This window comes from Saccopteryx bilineata, chromosome 3 (genome assembly GCF_036850765.1).
Source record: "Saccopteryx bilineata isolate mSacBil1 chromosome 3, mSacBil1_pri_phased_curated, whole genome shotgun sequence".
NCBI lineage: Eukaryota > Metazoa > Chordata > Mammalia > Chiroptera > Emballonuridae > Saccopteryx > Saccopteryx bilineata.
In genome coordinates, this window is record NC_089492.1 from 86,963,900 (window position 1) to 86,991,085 (window position 27,186).

The following is a 27,186-nucleotide window of genomic DNA, read 5'->3' on the forward strand; positions in this document are numbered from 1 at the left end:
GAAAGCATGATGGGGCCAGGGAGGAGTGGCGAGTTCTGGTGAGCTGGGGAAGCCAGGCCTCTCTGAAGAGGAAAGATTTGAGCTGGGACACGTATGGTGAAGAGATGCCAGCTATCTGAAGAGCCAGCATCCCAGGCAGGACCAGGGAACACAGAGGTTCAGAAGTGGGGCTCATTTAAGTGTATTTGAGGAAGGAAAACAAGATTAGAGTGGCTGTGGGCATGTGAATGTGGTAGAAAGTGGGGTAATGAGATCAGAGAAGTTTTCAGGAGCCAGATCACCCAATATCTGAATCCTTGATTGGGAAGGTTGGACTTTAGGTGGAGAGATGGGGGAAGCCATTGGAGGTTTTAGGAAAGGGTGGCAATCTGGTTCAACTTTTAAAGAGATCTCCTTGAGTAGTGTGGGTAATGGACTGAGCATCAGCCAGCATGATCGAAAAAGGACTTTTTACAAGCTAGCTGAAGCATTGAGCCTAATCTACAGGAAATTCTTGGAGAGCTGTTAGGTTCTCAGTTGTGGGGTCCCAGCCATGACAGCTTTATGGCTGAGGTAATGCCAACCACCCAGCCTCTCTGGATTCTTTCAGGCTCACGTTAACCCAACGGAGGCTTGTCCCAGGCAAGCCCATCAAACAAACACATTATAATCAAACTGTCAGCTGTGTCTTGTCAATCAGGCTTTTATTTATTTAACATTTATTTATTAGATGCCTAAATGAAGCAGGCATATGTGCTGGGTATATAAGGTGAGCCAGGTGGGTCTGGGCCTGCCCTCTGGGATCTTACCATCTTATGTGTCTTACATCTTATGTGTTGCTTTGCTGCTAGAAGAGTTAGAAATTCATGCCTAGAAAGGGTTTGTGTTTTTTTTAAAATACCTTGCTGTTTTAGCCACAGACAAGCAACATCGACATTACCTGAGAACTTGTTAGAAAGGCACAGTCCTGGGAACACTCCAGTCCTACTGAATCAGAATCTGCATTTAATAGGACCCCCAGGGTATTTGGGCACACTGCAGGTTGTGGTTCTCCCCTGTGACAGACGAGCATGCTCATACTCCAGCCTGTGTCTGTTAATCCGCGCGGCACCTGCTTGTCTCTGGCTCACCAGCTGGCTGAGATGGTTCTAAAGTACTCACAGCTATAGAACTTTTTTTTATTTAAGATTTTACTTATTGATTTTACAGAGGGGGTAGGGAGTGAGAAGTATCAACTCATAGTTGCTTCACTTTAGTTGTTCATTGCCTGCTTGTCGTATGTGCCTTGACTGGGCAAGCTCAGGGTTTCAAACCTCAGTGTCCCGGGTCAATGCTCTATCCACTGCGCTCTGTCTGTAGGCCAGGCTAGAGAACTTTTTATTAATTGCATTTCCCCTGATATCTATCATCAGTACACAAGCACATTCTTGATTTCAGTAGAACATCCACACAGAAGAAGGAATCCATCAGTGTGATGAATGGAGCAATTCCCTGGAATAAACTAAATTATATCAAATTAAGCAAATAACACTTAAAAGTAGTTTCATTTTTGCTCCCTTCTGAAAGAAGTGTTTTAACAAGGCTTGTCTTCATCATCATCTGATTAAAACAGATGAGATGAGCTTCCAAAGCCTTTGCCGACAATCAGCCAACCAGCCAACCAGCCAGGGCCTGTTTGTGGAGCCCTGCTTGGCGCTCAGCACTGGGGCTTGTCCCTCAGGCCATCTTGGGGACATGTAGGTGTTTGGGACTTCAGCAAAAAGGTTCTATTACTCTCCCAGCTTGCTGTCACTGATCATTTCTGTGCCCTCTGCTTCCCACTACAACCTTTTCCCCAGCACCCGGAAAAGATATTTTTTATCTTAGAGATGAAGGAATTTACATGTATAAAGAATTGGAATTGGTTGGCTATTAAGTTAAATATTCAAAAAGATATACACACATATAGAAAAAATATGCAGAAACCAGGAACTTTACAATTATAAAAATTTCATGTTCTTTTCCTAAAAATATTCTAACTAATTATTGTTTCAGCGCTAGCATTGTAATTAGTGTCCATTAGCTTAGTGTTAAACAACAGTACCAGCACCCATCTGCAATCTCTTCTGAGGCATACAAATCTGTGTTCTTCTGAGAGACCGCCTATAGCATGGCTGTACTGCTCCTCCCCTGCTTTGGTAGGACTGCCGGCTCCATTTAAGAGTGTAGATAATGCAGATGGGTGAGAGTGTGTGAGTGTGCATGTGTGTGCCCATGATCATGTGTCTTGTGCATAGGGATAGGCAGACACCCATTTTCTCCTCTCTAATTTCCCTCGCAGTCCATGTACAACTCACAGGTCTTACCCTCACACGATCCCCTACAGTGACGTAGTTCTAGCCTCCACCAAAAGTTACTTCCCTAGTTTTGGGGCTGAAATTAACTTCCCCTACACAATGAGCATTGGGCGTTGTGTCTTTCCTCCTGCTGATTTAGAACTGGGGCAGTGACTTCCTGTGTATGGAGTGGAATCCTTCCAACAGTGTTCCCACCTCGGGTGAGTGAAAACGTCATTCCCCACTTCAGTTAAGAGACTTGCTGAGTGTCTGGCTGGTGGGAGACCCTACAAGCACACCTGGGACCCTTGAGCAGACCTTGCTGATTCCCACACAATGCAGACCAATATCTGGATGCAACCCACAAAATCTGGCCTGCAACCCCACCTGGGCTCTCAGGCCTCTCCACAGACCACACTTCTCAGGTCCACTTAGTCTCAGTGGCAGTCCCTCAGGCCTCTCCTCAGACACACTTCTCAGGTCCACTTAGTCTCAGTGGCAGTCCCTCAGGCCTCTCCTCAGACCACACTTCTCAGGTCCACTTAGTCTCAGTGGCAGTCCCTCAGGCCTCTCCTCAGACCACACTTCTCAGGTCCACTTAGTCTCAGTGGCAGTCCCTCAGGCCTCTCCTCAGACACACTTCTCAGGTCCACTTAGTCTCAGTGGCAGTCCCTCAGGCCTCTCCTCAGACCACACTTCTCAGGTCCACTTAGTCTCAGTGGCAGTCCCTCAGGCCTCTCCACAGACCACACTTCTCAGGTCCACTTAGTCTCAGTGGCAGTCCCTCAGGCCTCTCTGCTGGTGAGATAGGGACAGTCAGGGATTGGGGTCCTCTCTGCCTATGCTCGTGACCCCACTGCTGGAACCTTCCTGGACCACTCCAGTGTGGACTGGGTGCCTCTCAGGATGGACCACAGCCGCCAAGGCCAGCACCGCCAGTGCCTTGTTGCTCTAACCCAGGGGTAGTCAACCTTTTTATACCTACCGCCCACTTCTGTATCTCTGTTAGTAGTAAAATTTTCTAACCGCCCACCAGTTCCACAGTAATGGTGATTTATAAAGTAGGGAAGTAACTTTACTTTATAAAATTTATAAAGCAGAATTACAGCAAGTTAAAGCATAGAATAATAATTACTTACCTAGTACTTTATGTCAGATTTTCACTGTTTGGCAGAATAAATCTTTATAAAACAACTTACTATAGTTAAATCTATCTTCTTATTTATACTTTGGTTGCTCCGCTACCACCCACCATGAAAGCTGGAGCGCCCCCTAGTGGGCGGTAGGGACCAGGCTGACCACCACTGTTCTAAATGGATGTAAGAGACAAAGGTGCCAAAGCCCTAGGTTGGAAATAAGTGTAATGGGGACCTGTGGGACCACAGCAGAATCTCAGACTTCTAGTCAAGTTTATGCTTTAAAAGAAAGACCTCCCCTGACCCTCCATCCTGTTGCCTGTCTATCCTAGTCCATGAGCTCCGGCCAGCAGACATCAAAGTGGTGGCCGCCCTGGGCGACTCTCTGACGGTGAGTACTGAGCTGCGCCGGGCGGCCCCAGCCAAGCCCTGTGTAAAAGTCGCTCTTCCACTGTGCTGGCTCTGCATTTAGCTGACACTGAGAACCTACCTGTGTCAGGCGCTGTATCGCAGCCAGGCAGCCATGCGGCATCACCAGGCAATCTGGAATGCCCTGCCCGCCGCCCTCCCACAGTCCTGCTCAGCCACCACCTCCATCCCCAGGCAGAAGCCATCTGTCCCCCTTCCCCACTGTCCCCAAGCGTGCCATCTCTGCGTTATAATCCTCATCCAAGTCTGCCTGCTGTTATCAGGAAGCTCACCTCCATCCCCCTGACCCACAGAGTGGTGGGTCTCACCCACACATTGCCCAGCGTCCCCTCACCCTATTTAAATATGCGTTCAAAGAGGAATGTCTCTCTCTCTTTTAAGATAAGGCATTTCAAGAAAGCTTCACAGAAGAAGGGGAAACTGACAAAGGTCACCGAGAATGAATTTGACATTTCAGGCTGGACAGGGTGAAGTTCAGCATTCCTAGAGGGGGTGGGTGGTAATGAGGTGGGGTAGTTTCAAGGCCCTCCTGTATCAGATCTATTTGCTTAGACCTGGAGTTTTGTGTGGACAGGAAAGGAGTGGGTGAACGCAGGAAGGAAAGCGGAAACCATATTATGGTGAACTCAGAAAGTTGGTAAGGGGATTTAGCTGAGAGTAAGGGAAACCCATGGAAAGTTCAGAGTTAAGGGGAAATGTGAAGGAATGGTGTGCTCAGAAGAGCAGGCGGACAGTCTGGCGAGAAGGGCTCAGGCACTGGAGTCGGTGGGATCCGGTAGGGGGTCAGAGCTGTCTGTGGCAGGAATATGCAGTCTCACCTTGGAATATGGCAAAGAGAGCAGAAAGAAAGAGATGGGAGCTATTGAAACTGGGAAGGAAGAATTTGGGTTCCCATAGGACTTGGTTACGGACTGTGTGTGGAGGATTGGCGAGTCAGGACAACTCAGAAATTAAGTGGCCTGGAGTAAAGCTGGTACTAGTTTCAGAAAAGGTGAACGCAGGTCCCGGCTGCTACACAAGGACACAAGGCCTTTCCCAGTGCCCTCAGCCTGCGCCGGGCCCAGCCCTGGTCTGCAGCCTTGCTTCTCTGTCTTTCACAGACAGCCGTGGGAGCCCGCCCCAGCAACGCCAGCGACCTGCTCGTGTCCTGGCGGGGACTCTCCTGGAGGTGAGGATGTTCTCTACTTGTTTTCTTTGATGACACTCCCCAAAGGACATGAGGATTTCCCCTGCCATCCTCCAGAGACAAGGCCAGGTTCCGTGGCCTGCACTGAGGGGGAGAGAGAGGCCCTGATGCTTGTATTAGTCCTAAGGGTGGTTCTGGCTCAGAAATATGATGATATGGAATGGCAGGTTAGGAGGGTTTGACCACATGTGTTTCTCTTCCCCAGCGTTGGAGGAGATGGGGTCTTGGAGACCCACACCACACTGCCCAGTAAGTAGCAACATGAAGACGCACCATCACTATGGCCACAACAGCCCCGCGCTGAGCCAAGGCCTTCCCCCTGAGCATTGGCAGAAAAGGTTATCTGCAAGGAAGGAAGTCAGCCAGCCCCTGAAAAGACCCCAAACGGTCCTGCCCCCCACCTGTGCCCCAACATTGCACATCTATCTCCCACTCACCTGTGCTATTTGCTTTCTCCCCCTACAAGACATCCTGAAGAAGTTCAATCCTCAGATCCTTGGCTTCTCCACTGGCACCCAGGAGGAGACGGCAGGACTGAACGTAGCTGCGGAAGGGGCCAGAGCTCGGTGAGTGGACGTGGGTGCAGGTGGGAGAGAGGAGGGCAGCCTGGGGGACCACAGTGGCAAGTGGGAGAGGGGAGGAGGGCGGTGTCTGGGAGCCTGTCCCCAGATGAACCAGAGCCGCTGCCACACGTGGAGCACATCTGTGCCTGGCCTTGAGCTGGCCCCTCACAGGAATGATCCCATGTAACCCTCACACCCTTCAAGATGGGTACTAGCATGAGGACACCAAGTGGTCCAAGCTTATCAGAGAGAGTTATCAGAGGAGCCGGGATCAGACCAGGCTGACGCAGGGCCTTTGTTCTGCCCACGATCGCTGCCTCTTGGGGCAGCGGGAGGAAGCACACCTCCCGAGGTGCTGTCCTGCTCACTCCTGCGGACCTTGCTGCCCAGCAGCGGTTCAGGTCACACACTCAGGGCCCTTCTCAGCAGCTCAGGAACTCAGCGTGTGGCCCCACGGATGGCCACCTTTCCTCCTCCACCTTACCTCGGAATCTCCAGTGCTCAGTTCTGGAAAAGCTATTATTTTGACATCAGGGAGTTAGATGTTCAGCCCAGAACAGCGTGGTAGTTGTTTGTTTTCACTCATATTTCTGTTGTTGATAACAACCTGGATAATTAAAGCTGAAATGCCTGATGGAGTTCATTGATTCTCCTGCACAGAGCGTGCTGGGTATTTGCTTTGTAGCAGGATTGCTGCACTGAGATCACCAAGGAAACGGCACTGTCTTGACTCAGTCTGTTTACAGGGAGCGTTCCTTTCAGACCCTGTGAGGAGGGCCCCACGCTCAGTTTGAGCCTCTGAGCTTGCAGGAAGCAATGTCAGTTCCTTGACGTCATAAGCAGGAAGAACTTATTTTTCTGCAAGAAACTTGGCTTCATGGGGTCACAATGTCAACATCTAACCGCTGTTATGACTATTATAATAATTATCATCATCATCGTTATCGTCATTTCATTATTATTCCACAGCTCAGGCTTCATTAACTGGGAGGCGATTCCTAAGTCTGTTGACATTTAAGCCCCTTTCTGGCTTCACTTCTTTCACTGCCTTTTTCATTTTGCTGCTGCTCGACGTCTCCACAGGAACCAGTCTGTGGCAGGGGAAGTAGCCCAGACTCGCAGCTTCTTGCTGGTATAGCTGGTGTCCCATATTAGAAGGAGGGAGAGTTAGCCATCGACTTAGTAAGCAAGGTGGGAGAGATGTTCTGTCACTCCTTTATCCGTACTCTGTGTTTAGCTAAGTGTTGATAAGGATCAGTTCACCTAAATAGAAAGCTAAATACCGCAGCCAAGCAACCAAGATAATGGGACCTGGGGTCAGACCATCTGTGTCCAGATCTCAGCTCCCAGACTTACTAGCTGTGTGACTTTGGGCAAGTGGCTCAGCATCTCTGAGTTTTAGTTTCACCCTCTGTTAATAGGGATAATAAGAGTACCCACTTCTCGAGGTTGTTATAAGGATTAAGTGAGATAATAATCCATGGAAAGTACTCGGTACAGTATATAATACACATGCAAAAAAATTTTGCCATTATTAGGATATTTACTTTCAAAGTTTTATTAAACATCTAACTCCTCTTTAATCAATTAATAAGCAAGAATTCATTGAACACCTGCCAAGGTGATTACTAAAAGATACGAAAGGGTCAAAAAGTAAACTCCCTCCCTCCAGAGAGCTTGCAGTCTAATTAAGGAGATTAAATGAACAAATAACTAAGGGGGGAAAACGATTGCATTTGGCAACATTGCAGACAGAAATTACTTTGTACTTCAGAGTGCAACCAAGAGAACAGAGAAGTGAAGCACGAGGACTAGGCAGTCCAAATACTGACACCGACCCAGAATTCATCTAGTTCAACCTCTTCATTTAAAAAGTGAGAAAAATTCAGCCCTAGCAGGATTTGGTAAGTTAGGTGAGATCACACAACAAGTTAGTAGCAGAGCTGAAAGAAGAACCCTGGTCCCATAACTCCATGAGCAGGGCTCTTTGTACCAGGAGAGAAGAGAAAATGGAGGAGGTGTGGATAAATGAGCTCAGAGAGAAAGCTCACGAGGGAGGTAGGGCTTGCTCTGAGCCTGAAGAACATGGGAAAAGAGGAGGAAGTGAGCATTCCTTACTTCCCCTAGCTCTCCTAGGGGCTTATCATCCATGAATTCCCTTAGACACATCTTGGGCCTATTAAAAGGTTGTAGGTACTTTGGTTGTTTGTTATCTTCAACCAGGACAGGCTTTATTTATAGCTTTCTGATGTACCTATCAATAGCAATAGTGTATGGGTGTGACCCTGGGTATGTAGCTGAGAAAGAAGGGCAGGGAAGGTGCCATGTGTGCTTAGCCACGTGCCCAGCTCATTGTGGGCATCAGAGATTTTAAATAGCCATCGGGTACCAGTGACTGCTTCTATGACTTCTTCCATGGAAGCCTCTGTTGTCTGTATCTCTTTGCTGACATAACTTATCATATACAAAAAAAAGTTTAACTGACATGCAATGCACTGTCATTAAAAGTCTGTAATTTGATAAGTTTTACGTATGCATATACCTGTGAAACCATCACTGCAATCAAGATGATGTAGACACGCATCCCTCCCTAAAGTTTCCCTGTGCCCCTCTGTAATCTCTCCCTCTTGCCCCTTCCGGTCTCTACCCCACTCCAGGCAAACACTGACTTGCTTTCTGTCACTATAGATCAGTCTTAACTTTATAGAATGTTATGTAAATGGAGTCATAGACTGTGTACTCCTTTCTTGTCTAACCTCTTTCACCCAGCAAAGTTATTCTGAAAAGCATCCACGTTGTTGTACATATCAATCACTGTTTGTCTTTATTGCTGAGGAGTATTCCATTGGCATGCAGATCTCTGACCCAGAAGCATTCATTTCCTTGTTTGTGGCAGATGTCTGGGAGATGAAGGGAGAACTAATCCTCTCGGCTTTTGTCTCCCCCATCCTGTTTTGTAGGGAGAGGGGAAAGTGGGGAGACGGAGAGTGGTGTGGAAATCCAAAGTAATTACAGAGAAGAGAAACAAAAAGATTAAAGGAACAGAGGGTGGGACTTAGAGGTAAAGGTTAAAGGAGTAATGAAGCCTGGAAAAGAGAAAGCTGAGGAATAATTTAGGGCTATGACTTTTTTTCAAATACACAAAAAAGGTTATTTTTAAAACAGGCAGCCGAGTAAGAAGTGAACAGACTCAGCTTGCAAGGAAAGAGCCGGATGAAATACAAGGGAACAGCCCCGATGGAAGGTTGAGCAGCCACCTCCCACGGCAGCCCAAGAGGGCGGCCTACAGAGAGATGTGGGGTGCAGATTAGCCCCTGCAGGGTCCAGGTCCGTGTGGCTCCGAGGTCCATGGCAGAGCTTTGGTTATTACGCAGTTGAGATTTCCTGAGATACATTCTGAATAAACTTAACATTTGTCTTCCTGAAGCATATCTTTGCCTCACCAAGCTCCTACAGCTTGAGCTCTCGCTCCTGAGCCAGCTCTGACAATCCCTTCTCTCCTGCCTAGAGACATGCCAGCCCAGGCCCGGGACCTGGTAGAGCGAATGAAAAGAAGCCCTGTGAGTATAGGGCCTCAGCCACCCTGGGTCCCCACCTGGGGTGGGTACAGTGGCTCTAAAGGGCCCCGATGACCCACTGCAGCTCCTGCCCCTGGCTTGAGCAGGTCTTACCGCAAAGGCACCCTGTTTGCTGCACCCTCACCCACGGCTCTGGCACCTCCTGCCCCTGCAGTCACTGCAGAAAGGGGAGACAGAGCAGAGCATCGGTGGCCTTGGCCTCTGGCAGCTTCCCACGTTACCCGGAGTTGGCTTGCAGAGCCCCGTTATGTAAATGCTGGGTTCTAAAAATAGCCTTCTCATTCCAGTCCTTCCTCCTTCCTAGCTCACCCGGCCCCTCTCAACTTTCTCACTAGAACTTTCTCTTTTTAATGCTCTGTGTGTGCGCCTTGGAATTCAGCTCCTGGCAGGACTCCTATTATGGTGCTGGCCGAGTGGAAAGCAGGCTCCTCGGAGGGCCTCCCAGCCCCCACGCCACCTCTCCGTCCACACAGGACGCCCCGTCCAGGCCCCGCCCCGGCCCACCGCCCTGGCCCCACACCTGAAGCGCTCTCCCAGGAGGCGGCTCTGGGTTTCTTCTCCCAGCTGCATCTTTTGCCCTCTGCTCCTTTGAAGGCCTTTAGATGGTGTGGGTTTTTGGGGGAGGGGGGATGTTAACACAGTCTGCTTCACATGGGACTGCAGCTTTCTGAAGAAGATTTCAAAGGGAAAACAGGCTCTTGCACTGGGTGGGCAGACACACGCATGCACACGTGCACACACGCACGCACGCACACACTGAGAAGCTCCCTGCTCCAGCGCCGGGGGTGGGGGGGGGGGTGGGGGGGTGAGGGAGACTCCACTTGGCATCCTCTCTTCATCATGATACAGAGACCATGAGAGACACTTGGGCTATTGGGCCTGGGAAGCACCCCCTGAATGTCCCCCCCAACCCTAAACCTGGGATCTCTGTCCCCTCAGGAAATCAACCTGGAGAAAGACTGGAAGCTGATCACACTGTTCATTGGGAGCAACGACTTGTGTCATTACTGCGAGAATCCGGTAGGCCCCGACCAGCCCCACGGGGGACCTGAGACGGGGGTTGCTGACCCATGGCATTGTCCATGCCCTGGGTCCTGAGCCTCCTGGGGGAGTCCCATGGACAACTTCCCAGGCACCTGAGTCTACCCGGGAAGCCCCTGGCTCATACACACCCCATGAGGCCTGGCGTTGCCTGTTACTGAGAGGGCCCTCAGAGACCAGCTTCATTGGTTTCCCGATTCTGGAAGTGTCTAGAAGCACTCACGCTTCAGGCACTGCTGATGGATGTCCTCTTTTGTCCTCTCTGATGCACACATATACTATTTTCTGGTACTCAGTGGATAACCAGTGAGGTCCACACAGTAGCTGCTTCCAGTCTCTGCCTGTTTGTTGGTGTGTGTTTTTTTTTTCATGGGGGGTGTAGGATGTGCAGAGGGAGCTGAAACCATGTCATAAATGAGGTTGGATAAAATTGAACCAGTCCCAACAGGATGGCTTTCTGCACTTGGGGACATCATAAGTTAACCCACCTCAGCTAGCCAGCCTGGGAACCCAACTCTCTTCCTACTGCTGTTTTTGTGGGGAAATGCACCGCGACTTAAAACTTTGGGAAATTATAACTTTTGGAATACAGCTTGTTCCAAGTTGAGGAAGTCCTGTATTTTATTTGGCCAGGAAAAGACAGCTGCCATTACTCAGAGGTCATGGTAGAATGTTTGACAGTCACAGGCCGGGGAGAAAGACATTTATCATTCCTTGGGGTTCGTGGAGACAGCCACTGAGGGCTGGATGGAGTTCCTTCCCCACACAGGGCTTCGCTCTTCCAGGCGCCTGCCCTTCTGTTCTCTCCCTTACTACACAGACTCTGGTGGCAAAAGTGACACTACCCCTTGGGGAATAAAATGTCATTGTATCTTGGTCTCAATGAGGTCCAGGAAACCAGAAGTGACCCCAGAGCCATCTATGGACACTGGGTACTGCTAGCCACAGAATGCCTGTCCCCTGTATGAACAGGTGTATGCTCCTGAAAGCGTTTTTGTGAAAGGGCGCTGACCACCACCACCAGGATTAACTGGGCAAGGGCGAAATCAGCCTCCAGGTGGAAGATGGGCCAGAGGGGGAGACCGTCAAGCTGAGTCACAAGGGACAGTAGGAATCCTGGGGCAGGCAGGGGACCAGCATGGCCAAAGCCCAGAGGAAAGGGAGCCTGGCCATCAGGGGCACTGTCATTGTGGGAGAAGGCTGCGGCTGGTGACAGATGAGACTGGAGAGGGGTGGGCCCGCACTGCCAGGGGCCACCTCTGGGTTGAGGTTCTGTGGAGCAAGGTGAGGTCAGGGTGGTTCCTGGTGTCTCATAGCGGTCTAGGGATGACTTCTTACAGAGACTCTGTCCTCCAGCAGCAAGAGCTGTCCAGTGCCATCACAGCCCCTCTGTGCCCACTCTGCCACCATTCCAGGTCCCCAGGACCTTCCAATGCTGAGCATCGGACCACTCCCCTCCTCCTCTGAGCCAAAGCCCAAGAGCTGAGGAGAACCCCTTCTTTCTTCACAGGAGGATCACTCGGCCATGGAATATGTTCAGCATGTCCAGCAGGCCCTGGACATCCTCTACGAGGAGGTAGGAAGGAGCAGCAGTTAGTTTCTGGGTCCCGTTTCCTGCCGGTAACCTGCCTGTCTGGTCACTCACTGGGGATGCCCCAACAGTGCAACTAGGCAAGCTGTGCTCAGGAGATGCAGGCTGAGCAGCGAGGTCACCATACATAGGCACCAGGGCGGAGAGATGCAGGCTGAGCATCAGGGGCACCATGCATAGGCACCGGGGCGGGGAGATGCAGGCTGAGCATCAGGGGCACCATGCATAGGCACCAGGGCGGGGAGATGCAGGCTGAGCATCAGGGGCACCATGCATAGGCACCGGGGTGGGGAGATGCAGGCTGAGCATCAGGGGCACCATGCATAGGCACCGGGGAGGGGAGATGCAGGCTGAGCATCAGGGGCACCATGCATAGGCACCAGGGCAGGGAGATGCAGGCTGAGCATCAGGGGCACCATGCATAGGCACCGGGGCAGGGAGATGCAGGCTGAGCATCAGGGGCACCATGCATAGGCACCAGGGCAGGGAGATGCAGGTTGAGCATCAGGGGCACCATGCATAGGCACCAGGGCAGGGAGATGCAGGCTGAGCATCAGGGACACCATGCATAGGCACCAGGGCAGGGAGATGCAGGCTGAGCAGTGGGGTCACCATGCATAGGCACCAGGGCGGGGAGATGCAGGCTGAGCATCAGGGGCACCATGCATAGGCACCGGGGCGGGGAGATGCAGGCTGAGCATCAGGGGCACCATGCATAGGCACCGGGGCGGGGAGATGCAGGCTGAGCATCAGGGGCACCATGCATAGGCACCGGGGCGGGGAGATGCAGGCTGAGCATCAGGGGCACCATACATAGGCACCGGGGAGGGGAGATGCAGGCTGAGCATCAGGGGCACCATGCATAGGCACCAGGGCAGGGAGATGCAGGCTGAGCATCAGGGGCACCATGCATAGGCACCAGGGCAGGGAGATGCAGGCTGAGCATCAGGGGCACCATGCATAGGCACCAGGGCAGGGAGATGCAGGCTGAGCATCAGGGGCGGGGGGCGGCACCATGCATAGGCACCGGGGCGGGGAGATGCAGGCTGAGCATCAGGGGCACCATGCATAGGCACCGGGGCGGGAAGATGCAGGCTGAGCATCAAGGGCACCATGCATAGGCACCGGGGCGGGGAGATGCAGGCTGAGCATCAGGGACACCATGCATAGGCACCAGGGCAGGGAGATGCAGGCTGAGCATCAGGGGCGGGGGGCGGCACCATGCATAGGCACCGGGGCGGGGAGATGCAGGCTGAGCATCAGGGGCACCATGCATAGGCACCGGGGCGGGGAGATGCAGGCTGAGCATCAGGGGCACCATGCATAGGCACCGGGGCGGGGAGATGCAGGCTGAGCATCAGGGGCACCATGCATAGGCACCAGGGCAGGGAGATGCAGGCTGAGCATCAGGGGCACCATGCATAGGCACTGTGGCTGCATAGGAGGGGGCTGCTGCTGAGCTCCTCCGCAGGGCAATTCTAACTGAAGCCAATTGTATTGTTAGTGGCAAGGAGCTCAACTCTGGAGCCAACTGACCTTGTGTGCAGCCAGGTGCTTTGGCTTCTAGCAGTGTGACTTTGGGCAATTGACTTCTCTGTGTCTCGGTTTCTCAAAGTAGAAAGTGGGGCGGACAAAGACGATCCAGCAAGATTAATACAAGTTGTGTTCCCTCTCTGGGTCTCAATTTCTTTATTGGTAAAATTGGGGAGGGGGGAGGTTGGCTTGTAGATGACCCTTTAGGCCCATTTCAGCAGTAGTCAGTGTCCTGGGGACTAATGAAGCCCACTCCTCTGCTCATCACAGCTCCCGAGGGCTTTCGTCAACGTGGTTCAGGTCATGGAGCTGACTGTTCTGCACCAGGGCCACGACGGGAAATGTAACACGCTGCAGGCAGCTCAGTAAGTACCCATCACGGTCGCCACGTGAGGGCCCTGGGAGAGCAGGGCTCACAAATGCCAATGGTGAGACCATTGCAGACAGAGTGGAGAGTCCTATAAAGAGGACAACTCGTGGGGGACTTGGAAAACCATTTGGAAATGCCTCTCTGTTATTGAATGCCGACTGTGCGCAAGTCACTTCATCTCCCAGGGCCCCAGTTTGCTTTTCTGTAGAGTGAGACAGACAAAATGGTCCTCAAAGCCTCCTGACATTGCGGCTGATTCCACACTCCACCTCCAGTGAGTGGCTCCGTGTCTGAGAGGCCCGGAGGGCAGTGAGTGTTCCGGACGGTTGTACCTGGCCTTAGATTCTGGCTCTGTCCTGTACGAGCTGTGGGGCCTTGACCAAACCGCCCCACCCTCTCTGGGCCTATCACTCCTCACCTGTGCAATCTCCTTAGAGAGTAGACGGGAGGTCTATAGGACGTGCGTATAAAATTCTTGGCCCTCATGGGGCAGTGTCTCAGGAAAGAGGGTTTTATAATATCCTTGATATAACTGTCCTTGAAAGCCAGTGCAGGACAAGAATTTCTGTTGAGGGCTAGAATTTGTTTAAAGCTCAGCTGTGACCCTGGCAGGAAGGTGCCATTATCTGAGACCAGAGAGTCTCCTAGAGTTTTGCTTTGGGAGGAGGAGATTTCCTAGGAGGTTAGAAGTCCTATCTGGTGTTAAATGGATTTGCTAGGAAGATGACAATCTAGTTCCCATTCTTGCTAGGAACCCAGCCCCTGGATAGAGCAGCCAATGGCTGGGGGGTATGACAGGCTCCTCCCGCATCTGCTGGCCATACATTCTACTTTGTCAGGTAGCTCAAGCTGATTTGATGCTCCCTGGCTTCTCAGGAGACTGCCCGCTCTGGAGCCCTGAGGGAGAGTCTCATGTAGCTAGAGGTGGAGAGGGGAGGCCTCGGGAGCATGAAGAAGAAAGACTGGGCCATCATGGCAGTCCTTCCAAAACTCCAGCCCTCCCTACTAGTCATTTCCTGGAGAAAGCCCAGAAGTCACAAGCTTGGAATGGAGCAGTCAGGGGCACAGAGCATGGGCAGCCTGTCCACACAGAGACGCAGGCATCGGGTGCCAACTCTTCCACCTTCTCTCTCAACAAGTACTGGACCTTGTGACCTTAGAGCTCGGTTCTGAGGCCTAGGTCCACAAGTCAGCAAGGCTGTGTTTTGGGGACACCTGTGTGTCTCCACCTTCCCATGCGAGGCAGCACAGGGTCCAGGCCCCTGTGGGTAGCAGCTTTCTCTGTATGTGTGTGGGGGGGCCAGAGCCAGGCTGCCCCCAAGGGGCTTCTCCATGGGCCTTGTCTTACAGGAGCAGCTGCACTTGCCTCCTACACTCCCAGGAGAACTCCCTGGAGATGCAAAAACTGAAGGAAGTGAACTGGAACTTTCAGGTAACCCTGCACCCGCCTCTTCCTACCCCAGAGGGGAGGCACCCTGACTGCTGAGAGCAGGACTACTCCCTAAAGGCAGAGCCCAGCCCTGAAATATGTATCCAGGTGAACTGAACACCGAGTCTGGGGAGGAGGGGGAGTAAGAGATCTCAGAAGGGGAGCTGAGAGAGCTCTCACCTCCCAGTCCTGGGCTAGTCAGCCCTGAGCCGTGACCAGCACTCAGCTCCCAGAATGGATGTCATGTGTGGCCACAATCCCCCGCCCAGAGGAGGGAGGGGGAGTGTTTATGGCCAATTGGTTTCTCTCCCTTCTTAAGAACATAAGGCTTAGCCCCACCCAACTTACTGTCCCTCCCTTGACATGTCCACTCCAAGCCTTTCTGCAACGTATGCACCTCACGCACGGGGCATGTTGCCTTACCTCTTCTAAGCTGCTCCCCGGACTGGACTCCCCCCCCCCATATCTCCCCATGTCAGCTTCAGCCTACACTTCACTGACCACATGTTCCTCATGCTTTTTCCACATCTTGTCCCACTTCAAATGGATCATAAGCTCCTTAAGAATAAGCCCATTTAATCTATCTCTTTTAGACACATTTTGGCACTTCTATTCAAAGTCTATGAACGCTCACCCCCCCTTCCCCCCCAGTCCACGAGCACTTGGGGGAACTGGCATTGAAATGGTCTCTATTTGAGCAGGATCTGAACTGGAGCTCGTGCTCTAACTCACCTCTGCAGTGAGAACAGGGGAGGCCTTTGGCCCACGAGTCTGGTTGGCAGCTCAGACCCAGCCTTACCCAGTCTTCAGAGTGGAATTGGGTGTTACTCCTGCAGAGACCCCTTTAAGCCACATTTATCTAGGGTGGGTTGGCCCCCGTCACGACCAGCCCAAGGCAGTCGGACTAGAAGCTGTCCATCCTCGGTGGAGGGTTGAGCAGCCTCTCTCCCCGTCCGGTCCGCAGAGTGGCGTGTCCAGGTTCTCCTACTGGCACCAGTACCTGCAGCGTGAGGACTTCACGGTGGTCGTGCAGCCTTTCTTCCAAAACACCCTTGTCCCCCTGAACGAGGTAAGTAAGCTGCAGGCACTTCTGAGAGGCACATGTGTAGGGAGGCCATATCTTCGATGATGTGTTTTCTTTTCTATGTGGGTTTTTTTTTATCCTCTCTCTGTCTCTAAGAGGGCTCCCAAGAGGTTGGTTTTTCTGTTTCCCCTTCACCCCTTTTTGGAGTATAATTAGAATCCAGATGCACTTGGAAAGAGCAGGAGAAAAACAACATTGGCCACACAATGGCCTGAGGCACGGCCCTGCTATTTGCTGGATTGGGATAAATGAAAATCTCCCTAAAAATGTTATTCTTTTTCAACTGTTAGGGTAGGGATGCGGAAGGAAAAGGGTGGGCTGCTGGTGGCCATGATTCATATCTGTTTAAAAAATAAAAATTCAAAAATTGGGGAATTTTTCCATCAATATCGGAGCCAGTTCCCAGCAGAGTTGAAGGATGAAAAGGGAAGTGCCCAGGGCACCTCCTAGGTGGGTAGGGGGCAGGTAGCGGTGCCCCTGTCCCAGGAAGGTAATCCCCCTGCCTTTGGTCACAGAGAGGGGGAGCGGACCTCACCTTCTTCTCCGAGGACTGCTTCCACTTCTCGGAACGCGGCCATGCCGAGATGGCCATCGCACTCTGGAACAACATGGTGAGTGCCTGTGGGCCGAGTGGGCTGTGTCAAAGGGCCACCCCAGGACGTTGACAACAAAAACCTACCGGTGACGTGGCACCTTTCTCCCCGATGCTCAGCAAGGCAGCGCGCCTCACCTGTCCTGGCAGATTTGATTCTCTCAGCAATATGGGGGATGACTTTGTAATCAGATAGACTGGCTGAAAATAACAGCTTCTACCCCTCACTGTGTGACCTTAGGCAAACAATGTCTCTTTGGCCATCTGCATCAACATCTGTAAAAACATTGAAAATGACACATCTCAGAAATTTGAGGTAATGTGTGAATAGCATCCAGCAAATCATTAACATTGAACAAATGTCAGCCCATCATTCTAGTCTGAATACATTTTCGACTATTATTTCTTTCAACAGCAAAAAGAAAAGAGCCGCCCAGCCTGTTTCCCAGGCAGCCACCTTTCTTCAGGTTGTAAGGGGGACCGTTCGCAATGAACATGCAGCCCCGGGGCCGCAGGGACACCTGGCCTTGCCTCTGTCCTTCACAGCTGACTACTCACTCCTGGGCACATTTGCACAGAGCACATGAAATGCCTTCCAATCCACTGGTTTCTTTTGATGTAGTCTCAGTGGGTAACCCAATCCCCACCCTGATGTGCATGTTCCCTCGATTCTCCCATGGTGACTAAACAGTCTGCACTCCTGCGCCTTGTACTGCAGTCCAGGCCCGCCGTGTCCCTGCCAACCACCACTGTGCAAATATCCCCACACCTGTCAGCTCATCCGATAGGTCCGGTAGCTCCCTCGGCTGACTCACAAGATTGACTTTCTCTTAGCTGCACCATCTCCTCTGCTCAGAACGGCATGTAAGCAGGCCGTCTTAATTACAGACTCGCCTTCCTCTCCTTTTGTTTTCCTCCCATTGACGTCACCTTCTGCCCATTCCTAAATCTTTCATCACACTCTCAGCCCAGGACTCTGGATTTCGATGACAACATCCTTAAGTTCCCTCCACACAGTAATTTTTTTTAATCCAAGTTGGTACAGTAGACTTCATTTCTTCTATAGATATTTGTTTTGAAGTTCAGTTCTCCTTCAGTGGCTGAGTCACACAACTCCATTGCTTTTGAAATCCCTCCCTCCCCACCGAGAACTCAGGGAGACCCAGATTCCAAGAAGGGCCCAGAATGCTTAGCCCTTATCTTTTTTTTTTTTTATTCTTTTTTTTTTTTGTATTTTTCTGAAGCTGGTAACAGAGAGAGACAGTCAGACAGACTCCCGCATGTGCCCGACTGGGATCCACCCGGCACGCCCACCAGGGGCAACGCTCTGCCCACCAGGGGGCGATGCTTTGCCCCTCCGGGGCATCGCTCTGCCAAGACCAGAGCCACTCTAGCGCCTGGGGCAGAGGCCAAGGAGCCATCCCCAGCGCCAGGGCCTTCTTTGCTCCAATGGAGCCCCGGCTGCGGGAAGGGAAGAGAGAGACAGAGAGGAAGGGGGGGGGAGGTGGAGAAGCAAATGGGTGCTTCTCCTATGTGCCCTGGCTGGGAATCGAACCTGGGTCCCCCACACACCAGGCCAACGCTCTACCACTGAGCCAATCGGCCAGGGCAGCCCTTATCTTTTGTTTCCCAGCAGTTCCATCAATGTGGCCTTCCTACCTGGTGGCATTCTGAGTCTGCCCAATGCCAGGAGTCTCCTGGGGCTTGATGACTCAAAAATGACAAGGTCCTTTGGTCTCTTTCTGCTTGAATTAAGGATGTAGCTCTGGCCTCTGCTTCCAGAACAGCTCAGCAGTTCTCCCTTTCCCCTGCATGAGAAGCTTTTATGTGTAAAGGCAAGTGGGAGGGGTTTAGATCTGAAAACGAAAGGTACACACTGCCACAGAGCCATACCGATAATGCTACAAGACTGCCCGTGGTTCCCACCCATCACTGTCCCTGCTGTATTTCGAATTTAAACAACAATAACAAAGCAAAACTGAACTAAAACCATCTAAGGATGTCTTACCCTATGCTATATAACTTGGGGAAATAATTGTATAGTCCAGTGTTTTCATCCAAAACCATCCCAGATATAAAGCTATTGATTGCATCAGGCCAACTTTTCAGATTATTCTCTTACTGGTATTTCACCCCTAGAGTGATATAAAATCAATAACAGGCCCTTAGAACGAGAAGGGCTCTTAGAGGTCATCCAGCCAGAATGCTCTATAACTAAAACTCAGAAACATGAGGCCATGTGGCCAGGATCACACAGCCAGTTAGTGGTAGAGCAGGGATTAGCACTCAAGTCTAATTGCCTAGTGTTCTGGACACAGCACCACCTGGCCTTCCCGCTCCCAGCCAGATAAGCACATATGTAACTGGTGAATTCACGTCTCATAATAACAGTCATATGACATCGTGTCTGCAGGCGTTGGCTGATGCTCCCAGGGTACCCTACCGTGGCAGCAAGCACTGTAAACTTTTCTTCTCCTGCCCCTCCTCTCTTAACAGTTTATGCTTCTGCCAGAGACTTTGGCAAAGCCAGAAATACAAGCAGCACCAGGAAATGTTTTTCTCTTCCTCTTTATTCTTCTGTCTGCTTATAGAGTTTCTCCTTCTCTTTTTTTCTGATGCCTAATCCTTCACTGCTGATTGCTTCCTCCTGCAGAAATCCCTCTGTCACCTACTAGTTGCATCTGCCCAGGTGCTGGGTGACAACCAAGCCTCCTGATTGGCAGCCCTGTCTCTGGGCTTACAGCCTTTATGACAGCAATTCTCAGCTTGGGCTGCAGAATAGAATCATCAGGAGACTTTTAAAAACAGTTTATGCCTAAAACCACTTTGGAAAAAACTCTTTGACATATCTACTAAAGCTGAACGTGTGGATTCCTTGTGACCCAACAACTCTACTCCCGGGTTTATTCCCACCAGAAAGGAACACATGGGTTCACCGAAAGATGCAGACAGACCTTTTGCAGCAGTGCTGTTCATAATTCCCAATGGAAAACTCCCCTAATGTCTACCAACAGGCGAATGGTTAAAAAAAAGTCGTACAGTGGAATACCTTACAGTGCTGAGAAATGAACTTCAACAACATGCAGCAATATAGACATACATTTCAAAAACAAGAAAATTAATATATGGTCTTATTGGGGTGAATTATGGCAGAAGAGGGTGGCAGGGGGCTCTGGGTACAGGTGATATTCTGTTCCTTGATCTGGATGCTGGTTACATAGATGTGTTCATTTTGTTACCACTTATCTAACTGTGTTACTAAGAAGCAGGGATAAAGGCTTTAAGACAACAAAAAACAAGATCATGAGCCAGGTATGGTCATTAGCTGGCACAGAGTATGTTCACTTACCCCGTAGGCAGTACCTGGGGGTCAGGAGCCAATGAGGTCAGAAACAGGCAGGGATGCAGATTATAAGGTGGTAGAGGCCAGAGGTTCAGGACAGTCTGAATAGGTGAGCGTGCCAGGTTCCCATTCTTCTTCGGGCTGGCCACATGCCGTGGGTTAGACTACTGGCTGAAGATGTTGGGAGCAGGGGGTACAGCTACATCCAGCTCATTCTCGGAGGGTCCCAGGATCAAAAGTATTAAGCAGAAATTCTCTGAACCACAAATGCTCCCAGGAGTGTTTCCAGTAAACCTTTTTATCTATGGGAAAAACATGCAAAGATGCTCAAGTAAGAAAATGCATTTTCTTAAGGGTGATAAGCCAAATGTAGTAACCGTGTCATGGTAACCAATGTGTAGTGGCGGTATATTGTGGTAACTAATGCATTTTCAAAGTCTTCCTGAAAATGACTAGCCCCACACACTTCAAGAAGTTGGTCAATGAGATTATGATCATTTCTGAATTGAAAATGCAGAGTTCTGCAATCACAGCCACCCACAAGGAGACAAGAAATGGAGGTTCTGGGCCCTAACTTCTACTCACTGTGGTCTCTAGACTGACTGGTCGTGCTCTCCTGGCTTCAGTAAATCCAGGACGCAGACGTGGGCGCCCACTCTGCGCTGATGGACTCTGACCTGTCACTGTGAGCGAGAGTCAGGTCCAGCTCTGGCCCCAGGACTGCTGGTCTTTGCCGTGGACCTTGCCTCTTGATTGGTTTCAATCTTGCAAATGGAGGCAGTGTGGGGTGAGAGACCCCTCCCAACAGGGCAGCCTCCCCAGCTTCGGAGGGAATCAGGGGTGTTTTTCTCTCGTTAGCTGGAACCAGTGGGCCGTAAGACGACCTCCAACAACTTCACCTACAGCCGAACCAAACTCAAGTGTCCCTCTCCTGTGAGTAAAGGTCCTTCCTATCCAGAAGGACAGATGCCTAATGGGGACGGGGGAGGTTAATCTAGATACCTGGGGACACAAAAATCTTCTGGGAGGCTGCGGCATTGTGCACCTTCACTCACCGCCACCATTCTCAAATCTCACCTCTCCTCATTGCTCCTGACGGCGTCTTGGCTCCTCAGAATGTGGGCAGCCATGGGGGAGGGGCAAGAGAAAGCAACAGGTCCCCACCAAAGTGAGAAGCACTCCGGGAAGGCAGAGAGCACTGGCCAGAACCTTGAGTCACCCTCTACCCGGAGGGGTCTGAGTCATGCTCCCTCTTAAGGTTGAGTAGCTCTCCCATGCCAGGCAGCCACTAGGAGTGGGGGGTTGGGAGGCAGAGAGAAATAAGACACCGTGTCTGTTCTGGGAGCCTGCAGTCCTCCGTCCCTCCTTTCCACCACTGCCACTTTCCAGTCCCTTACTCCCTTCGCCTGGACCATTGACAAGTCCCTAACTCGCTCCCCAGCGGTCCTTTCTCCCCTCTTCGTCCACCCCATGATCACTGCCAGACACGGAGCAGCCTCCTGGAAGTAACTGCGTACTGTGGAGAGTGCTGAGGCCCTCCCGCTGCCCATTGAGGAGAGGCACCTGAGACACTCTCTGCGCCTGAATATGGAGCAGCCTCCCAGGCGAGCCCCACGACTGCTCACCTGCCCGAGCCTGCGCTTTCCTCCTGACCTCTGTTCCTCCTGGGGGCCCTGCCCCCAGCTCTGCCTGTGGGAAATTTCCATGTCCTTCTTCGGGGCTACTGTTCCACCTTATCTCCCCCTCCTGTTCCCGCCCCAGACACACACCTGCCTTGGCCTCTCTCTTCTGTTTACACCTCTCATAAGACACTGACAGGCTCCTTTGTGATGTGCTCGCTTCTCAACATGTCTTATCTCCTGCCAGGCCAATGAGAGAGGTCACCTCTCACCCCTCAGGCACTCTCACAGCTCCCGAGCACAGGGCTCCCCCGAGGGAGGCAGGCCCCACACCCCCTCTCCCGGCCCCTCTCAGTGTGGGTTCTCTGACCTGCTACAGAGGCAGCTGTCCTCCCACACTGACCTTCTCTGCTCCCAGGCACCCCTGAACAGAAGGCAGAGGACAGCTGTCCAGGGGTGGCCAAGAAGAAACAGAGTTGGGGACTCTGCCAGCTCCCCAGGACTCTTTCCTTGGTCACTCGTCAGTTCCCAACCTTCCGCAATCAGGTTGACAGGAAAGCAGTTGCCGAGGAGACACACAGAGAGGTGATAGCTTGGTGCCGACCCCTTTGGGCACCCCTCCTCCTTCAGGAGACCTGGCACAGTGTCCATGAGGGAGCTTTACACACGGACCAGCTGTGACCTGTGCAAGGCTGTCGTAGCATCTCCAGGACAGGGACTGAGTGAGCGGAAGGTTGGCAGGAGGGTGGTTTTCAGAGGCCCTTCTCCCCTGACCCTCTCCTCCACAGGAAAGCCCTTACCTGCACACCCTGAGGAACAGTCGGCTACTCCAGGACGAGGCTGACGCAGGCCCCCAGGTGCTCTCCTGGGCCGTGCCAGTGGCAGCAGGAGGTGGCCTTGCAGTTGGTGTCAGTGCAGTGATGGCCTGGAGAGCCATGAGAAGTCGCCGGAGGGAAAATCCCCCAATAAGCCTGAATACTATGAGCTTCTAGGCCCACTGGCATGTGTGGGCACTCATCCTAAATGCCCAGCCACACCATTCCTCATCGCCCCCTACTCAGCCTCCCCTGACCAGCACAGAGAGCACCTGCTTCGACGCCTGATGACGTAGGAAGCCAAAAGGACCATCATGACTTATTGAGGCCTGGGGCCTATGCTCCTGGAAATGACAGATTTAAATAAGGCCTAAGCTGTTCTATTCTTGGGTTAACCTGCTTGAAGCTTCCATCTCCCATCTGTTGTACAACACAGGTGTGGGAGCTAGAGCTTTTCATGTCGTCTCAGCCAGAGCTGCCCTAGTGATGGCTGACTAGGGCCAGACCAACCCCTATCAGGGTCCAGCCCAGCTGGAGGGACATCTCCTCAGTCACCAAACCCACTATTTCAAGCGTGGGGAAAACATTGGTCACCCAGTGGTGGCTAGAATTTGGGAGCTGGCTGGCCACCATCCAATATAATCCAACACATGCCTGTCGTGCACCTGTTTTGTACCCAGAACAACGCAGCACACTGTGATACTTCCAAGGCCGTGCAGTACCTGGCCAAGAAGACAAACTCCTTCAAAAGACAAGAAGCTCAATGGCAGTGTGATTCAACACCGGAGCATTGTGGGTAAATGTGTCGGATTGTTCTCAAGACTAGGAGGAGTTCCAACATTGGGAAATGTTTCCTGGAAGAGGGCAATTTTGAAATGTCACTTTAAAAAATAAAAGGATTGGGACATGAATACCTCACATATCTCCAATCTGATTCCCTCAAGGTGCTAAATTTGGGAAAGACTTCTCTCTACATTACTAGGTTGCTGAGACAGCTGGAGAGGCTGACAGTCCAGGCCTGACTGGGGGCAAGGCCCTAAGCTGGGTGCCCTACCCTGATTATTCCTTTTATTCTGCACAAAAACCCAGGGAGGGGGTGATGGAGAAGTTTTAGAAGTGTGATTGTACAACCTCATGAATGCACTAAATACCACTGACTTGTTCACTTTAAAATGGCTAATTGTAAGTCTTATGAATTTCACCTCAATAAAAAACAAACAAAAAAGAATCCATCATCTTCTGCATTCTAAGTACCTCTCTGATCCCATAGTTGGGATGACAAAGAATGTGAGTCAGAAGCCCTGATTTACCATTGGAATGAGTGGCCTTCTGAGCGAACCCCATCACCGCCTGAGCCTGTTTCTCAGATACCCGCTCTCTAAAAGGTGGACTCTGGCCCTGGCCGGTTGGCTCAGCGGTAGAGCGTCGGCCTAGCGTGCGGAGGATTCGGGTTCGATTCCCGGCCAGGGCACACAGGAGAAGCGCCCATTTGCTTCTCCACCCCTCCGCCGCGCTTTCCTCTCTGTCTCTCTCTTCCCCTCCCGCAGCCAAGGCTCCATTGGAGCAAAGATGGCCCGGGCGCTGGGGATGGCTCTGTGGCCTCTGCCTCAGGCGCTAGAGTGGCTCTGGTCGCAACATGACGACACCCAGGATGGGCAGAGCGTCGCCCCTGGTGGGCGTGCCGGGTGGATCCCGGTCGGGCGCATGTGGGAGTCTGTCTGACTGTCTCTCCCTGTTTCCAGCTTCAGAAAAATGGAAAATAAATAAATAAATAAATAAAAGGTGAACTCTGAGTACCCACCTTTCCTGCCTCAAGGCCTGCTGGCAAATAAGACGTGTATATGAAAATGCTCTGTCACTCTAAAATACTGCACACATGGAAATGAGTTTCCTTCTCTGCTGTGGAGGCTGAGGTGGGGTCCAGACTGTCAGGGAAGTGGAGGCCTAGAGAGGGCTGTGGGAACAAGGACGTAATGAGTGGATGAAAATTGCCTGCCTTCCTCTCATAAAGGTTCCTCATCTCTTTTGCAAAACAGAATAGAGTCCCCAGAGGACCCAGGCCCCATCCGTGTTCTTCTAGCTTCAATTTCTGTTTCTGTACAATTGTGACAACATACCTGCTCCACTCAGAAAAAAATGAAGGAACAATCCTTGTGAGAATCAGTAGACACAACAAATGTCTTATAACAGTGTTGAAGACAGACTCTAAGTTTGTTTAGAAAGATTAAAGACAAAAAGTTTAAAACATGAGATAAGAACAAAGCATTCTTTTTAAAAATAAAGGCAGACTTATGAAAGAACTAAGAATCAAATAGAACTTCTAGAAATTAAATATATTGGTATTAAAGAAAATTAAACTTCAGGAGATAGAAGAGATTAAATACCCAGTGAACCAACATCACCTGTGTATTACTGTATACCAGGCATTATTTTTAACAGTAAATCTGTATTAGTCATCAATTCCCGCAACAGCCCAGTGTGGTACATACTATTATTAGCTCAGTCTTACACACAGGGAAACTAAAGCAGATTCTCTATCTTTTCAATCTTTTTGTAAAAATTGAATGAGATAAAAACAATAGTTTAAAAGACAGGTGTTCACTAATTAATTTCCCACATCGGTATTAATTCTAATAAATTATGCAAGGGGTTTTGTAAAACAATCATACTAATGAACATATATTTGGCACTTTACAGTTGACAAAGCATTTTAATAAATTCTCATTTGGTCCTCACTACAAACTCAGACGCAAAGGACAGTATTGTTAATAAAAAGACATCCCAAACTTGGAAAGAAGGCAGGAATGCGACCACTTGTCCTGTCAATGTCATTGTTTCACTCGCTCACCTAAGAGAGATTTAGTTATCAAGAATATAAAGTTAGACTTTGCTATTTACTATTCAGTTAGAGCCCAGGCACTATGCAGGATGTTGACTAGTGGATTTTTGACTGGTAAAATAGATAACTCAAGGTTACAATTTTATCACCCTATGGGACACTAACCAGTTTTATGTCTATAAGCAACATTATTTCAGCAGTCCTTTGACCAACTAACAATATAAATCTCCATTCCTCAAATTCTTCTTTGAACCATACTCATCATCTTAATGATTCTTCATTAATTAGTGAGTTAAAAAATCTCTGACATGTGTTCATCCTATATTATATGAGAATCATATAACTTTTTTTTTTTTTTTTTTTTTTTTACAGGGACAGAGAAAGAGTCAGATAGGGACAAACAGACAGGAATGGAGAGATATGAGAGGCATCAATCATCAGTTTTTTGTTGCGACACCTTAGTTGTTCATTGATTGCTTTCTCATATGTGCCTTGACCACGGGCCTTCAGCAGACCAAGTAACTCCTTGCTGAAGCCAGCGACCTTGAGTCCAAGCTGGTGAGCTTTTGCTCAAGCCAGATGAGCCCGCGCTCAAGCTGGCGACCTCGGGCTCTCGAACCTGGGTCCTTCCGCATCCCAGTCTGATGCTCTATCCACTGCGCCACCGCCTGGTCAGGCGAGAATCATATAACTTTTTAACTTTTTTTTTTTTTTTGTATTTTTCTGAAGCTGGAAACGGGGAGGCAGTCAGACAGACTCCCACATGCACCTGACCGGGATCCACCCGGCATGCCCACCAGGGGGTGATGCTCTGCCCATCTGGGGCACCACTCCATTGCAACCAGAGCCATTCTAGCGCCTGAGGCAGAGGCCACAGAGCCATCCTCAGTGCCCGGGCCAACTTTGCTCCAATGGAGCCTTGGCTGCGGGAAGGGAAGAGAGAGACAGAGAGGAAGGAGAGGGGAAGGGGTGGAGAAGCAGATGGGCGCTTCTCCTGTGTGCCCTGGCCAGGAATCGAACCCAGGACTCCTGCACGCCAGGCCGACACTCTACCACTGAGCAAACCGGCCAGGACTGCTTTTTAACTTTTTAAACATTAAGTATTTAGAAACTAATGAGAAGATAAATATTTTTAATTTTAAGAAAACATGTAAAAGCTAAAGATTTTTTTTTAATTCTAAAATTGAACAAATATGAAACAACTACCCAGTAATTCTATCCAGTTATTCTATCCCTAGGTTGTGTCTCCCAAAGAAACACTTGCAAATATGTCTCTCTAGAGAGATGGGTCAAACATATTCACAGCAGTATTGTGCATAAAATCAAAACTAGAAATGATGAGGTCAATGTCCATTGAGAGTTGACTGGGAAAATAACTTACGGTCTATTAATACAATGGGCATTTATGCATCAGTGAAAAATGAATCACTACAGTTTCATTTATCAACTTGGGTGAATCTTACATATAAAGTTAAAAGAAGAAAATTTTGCCTGACCGGACAGTGGTGCAGTGGATAGAGCCTCAGCCTGAGACACTGAGGACCCAGGTTCAAAACCCTGAGGTCACTTCTTGAGCATGGGCTCATCCAGCTTGAGCTCATATGAGCTCACCAGCTTGAGCATAGGGTCACTGACTTGAGCATGGGATCATAGACATAACCCCATGGTCGCTGGCTTGAGCCCAAGATCACTGGCCTGAAGCCCAAGGTCACTGGCTTGAGCAAGGGGTCACTGGCTCTGCTGG

The 27,186-nt window shown here is 50.6% G+C and overlaps 1 protein-coding gene and 1 long non-coding RNA gene across 6 annotated transcripts in view; one reads left to right on the forward strand and one right to left on the reverse strand.

Moving 5' to 3' along the window:
• PLB1 (phospholipase B1) overlaps positions 1–24,363 on the forward strand; it is a 121,358-nt gene extending 96,995 nt beyond the window's left edge. The window contains exons 45-58 of the mRNA XM_066266803.1: positions 2,455–2,515; positions 3,763–3,821; positions 4,960–5,027; positions 5,251–5,294; positions 5,512–5,611; positions 9,117–9,168; positions 10,126–10,206; positions 11,738–11,803; positions 13,622–13,716; positions 15,072–15,153; positions 16,115–16,219; positions 16,750–16,845; positions 21,028–21,102; positions 22,577–24,363. Coding sequence (XP_066122900.1) covers positions 2,455–2,515; positions 3,763–3,821; positions 4,960–5,027; positions 5,251–5,294; positions 5,512–5,611; positions 9,117–9,168; positions 10,126–10,206; positions 11,738–11,803; positions 13,622–13,716; positions 15,072–15,153; positions 16,115–16,219; positions 16,750–16,845; positions 21,028–21,102; positions 22,577–22,780 — 1,188 coding nt within the window. The 3' untranslated portion in view covers positions 22,781–24,363. The remainder of the gene's footprint in view (positions 1–2,454; positions 2,516–3,762; positions 3,822–4,959; positions 5,028–5,250; positions 5,295–5,511; positions 5,612–9,116; positions 9,169–10,125; positions 10,207–11,737; positions 11,804–13,621; positions 13,717–15,071; positions 15,154–16,114; positions 16,220–16,749; positions 16,846–21,027; positions 21,103–22,576) is intronic.
• On the reverse strand, positions 16,226–21,589 carry LOC136330258 (uncharacterized). Of its 5 annotated transcripts, none has more exons than XR_010730262.1 (6): positions 21,247–21,589; positions 20,176–20,471; positions 18,486–18,634; positions 16,914–17,102; positions 16,770–16,832; positions 16,226–16,402 (listed from the first exon to the last, which is right to left on the reverse strand). It is a non-coding gene; the product is annotated as an uncharacterized lncRNA (long non-coding RNA). The 5 variants fall into 5 exon arrangements; XR_010730258.1 differs by having other exon boundaries at positions 21,172–21,589; XR_010730261.1 differs by having other exon boundaries at positions 18,486–18,682; positions 21,172–21,589.
• Positions 24,364–27,186: the final 2,823 nt, after the last annotated feature.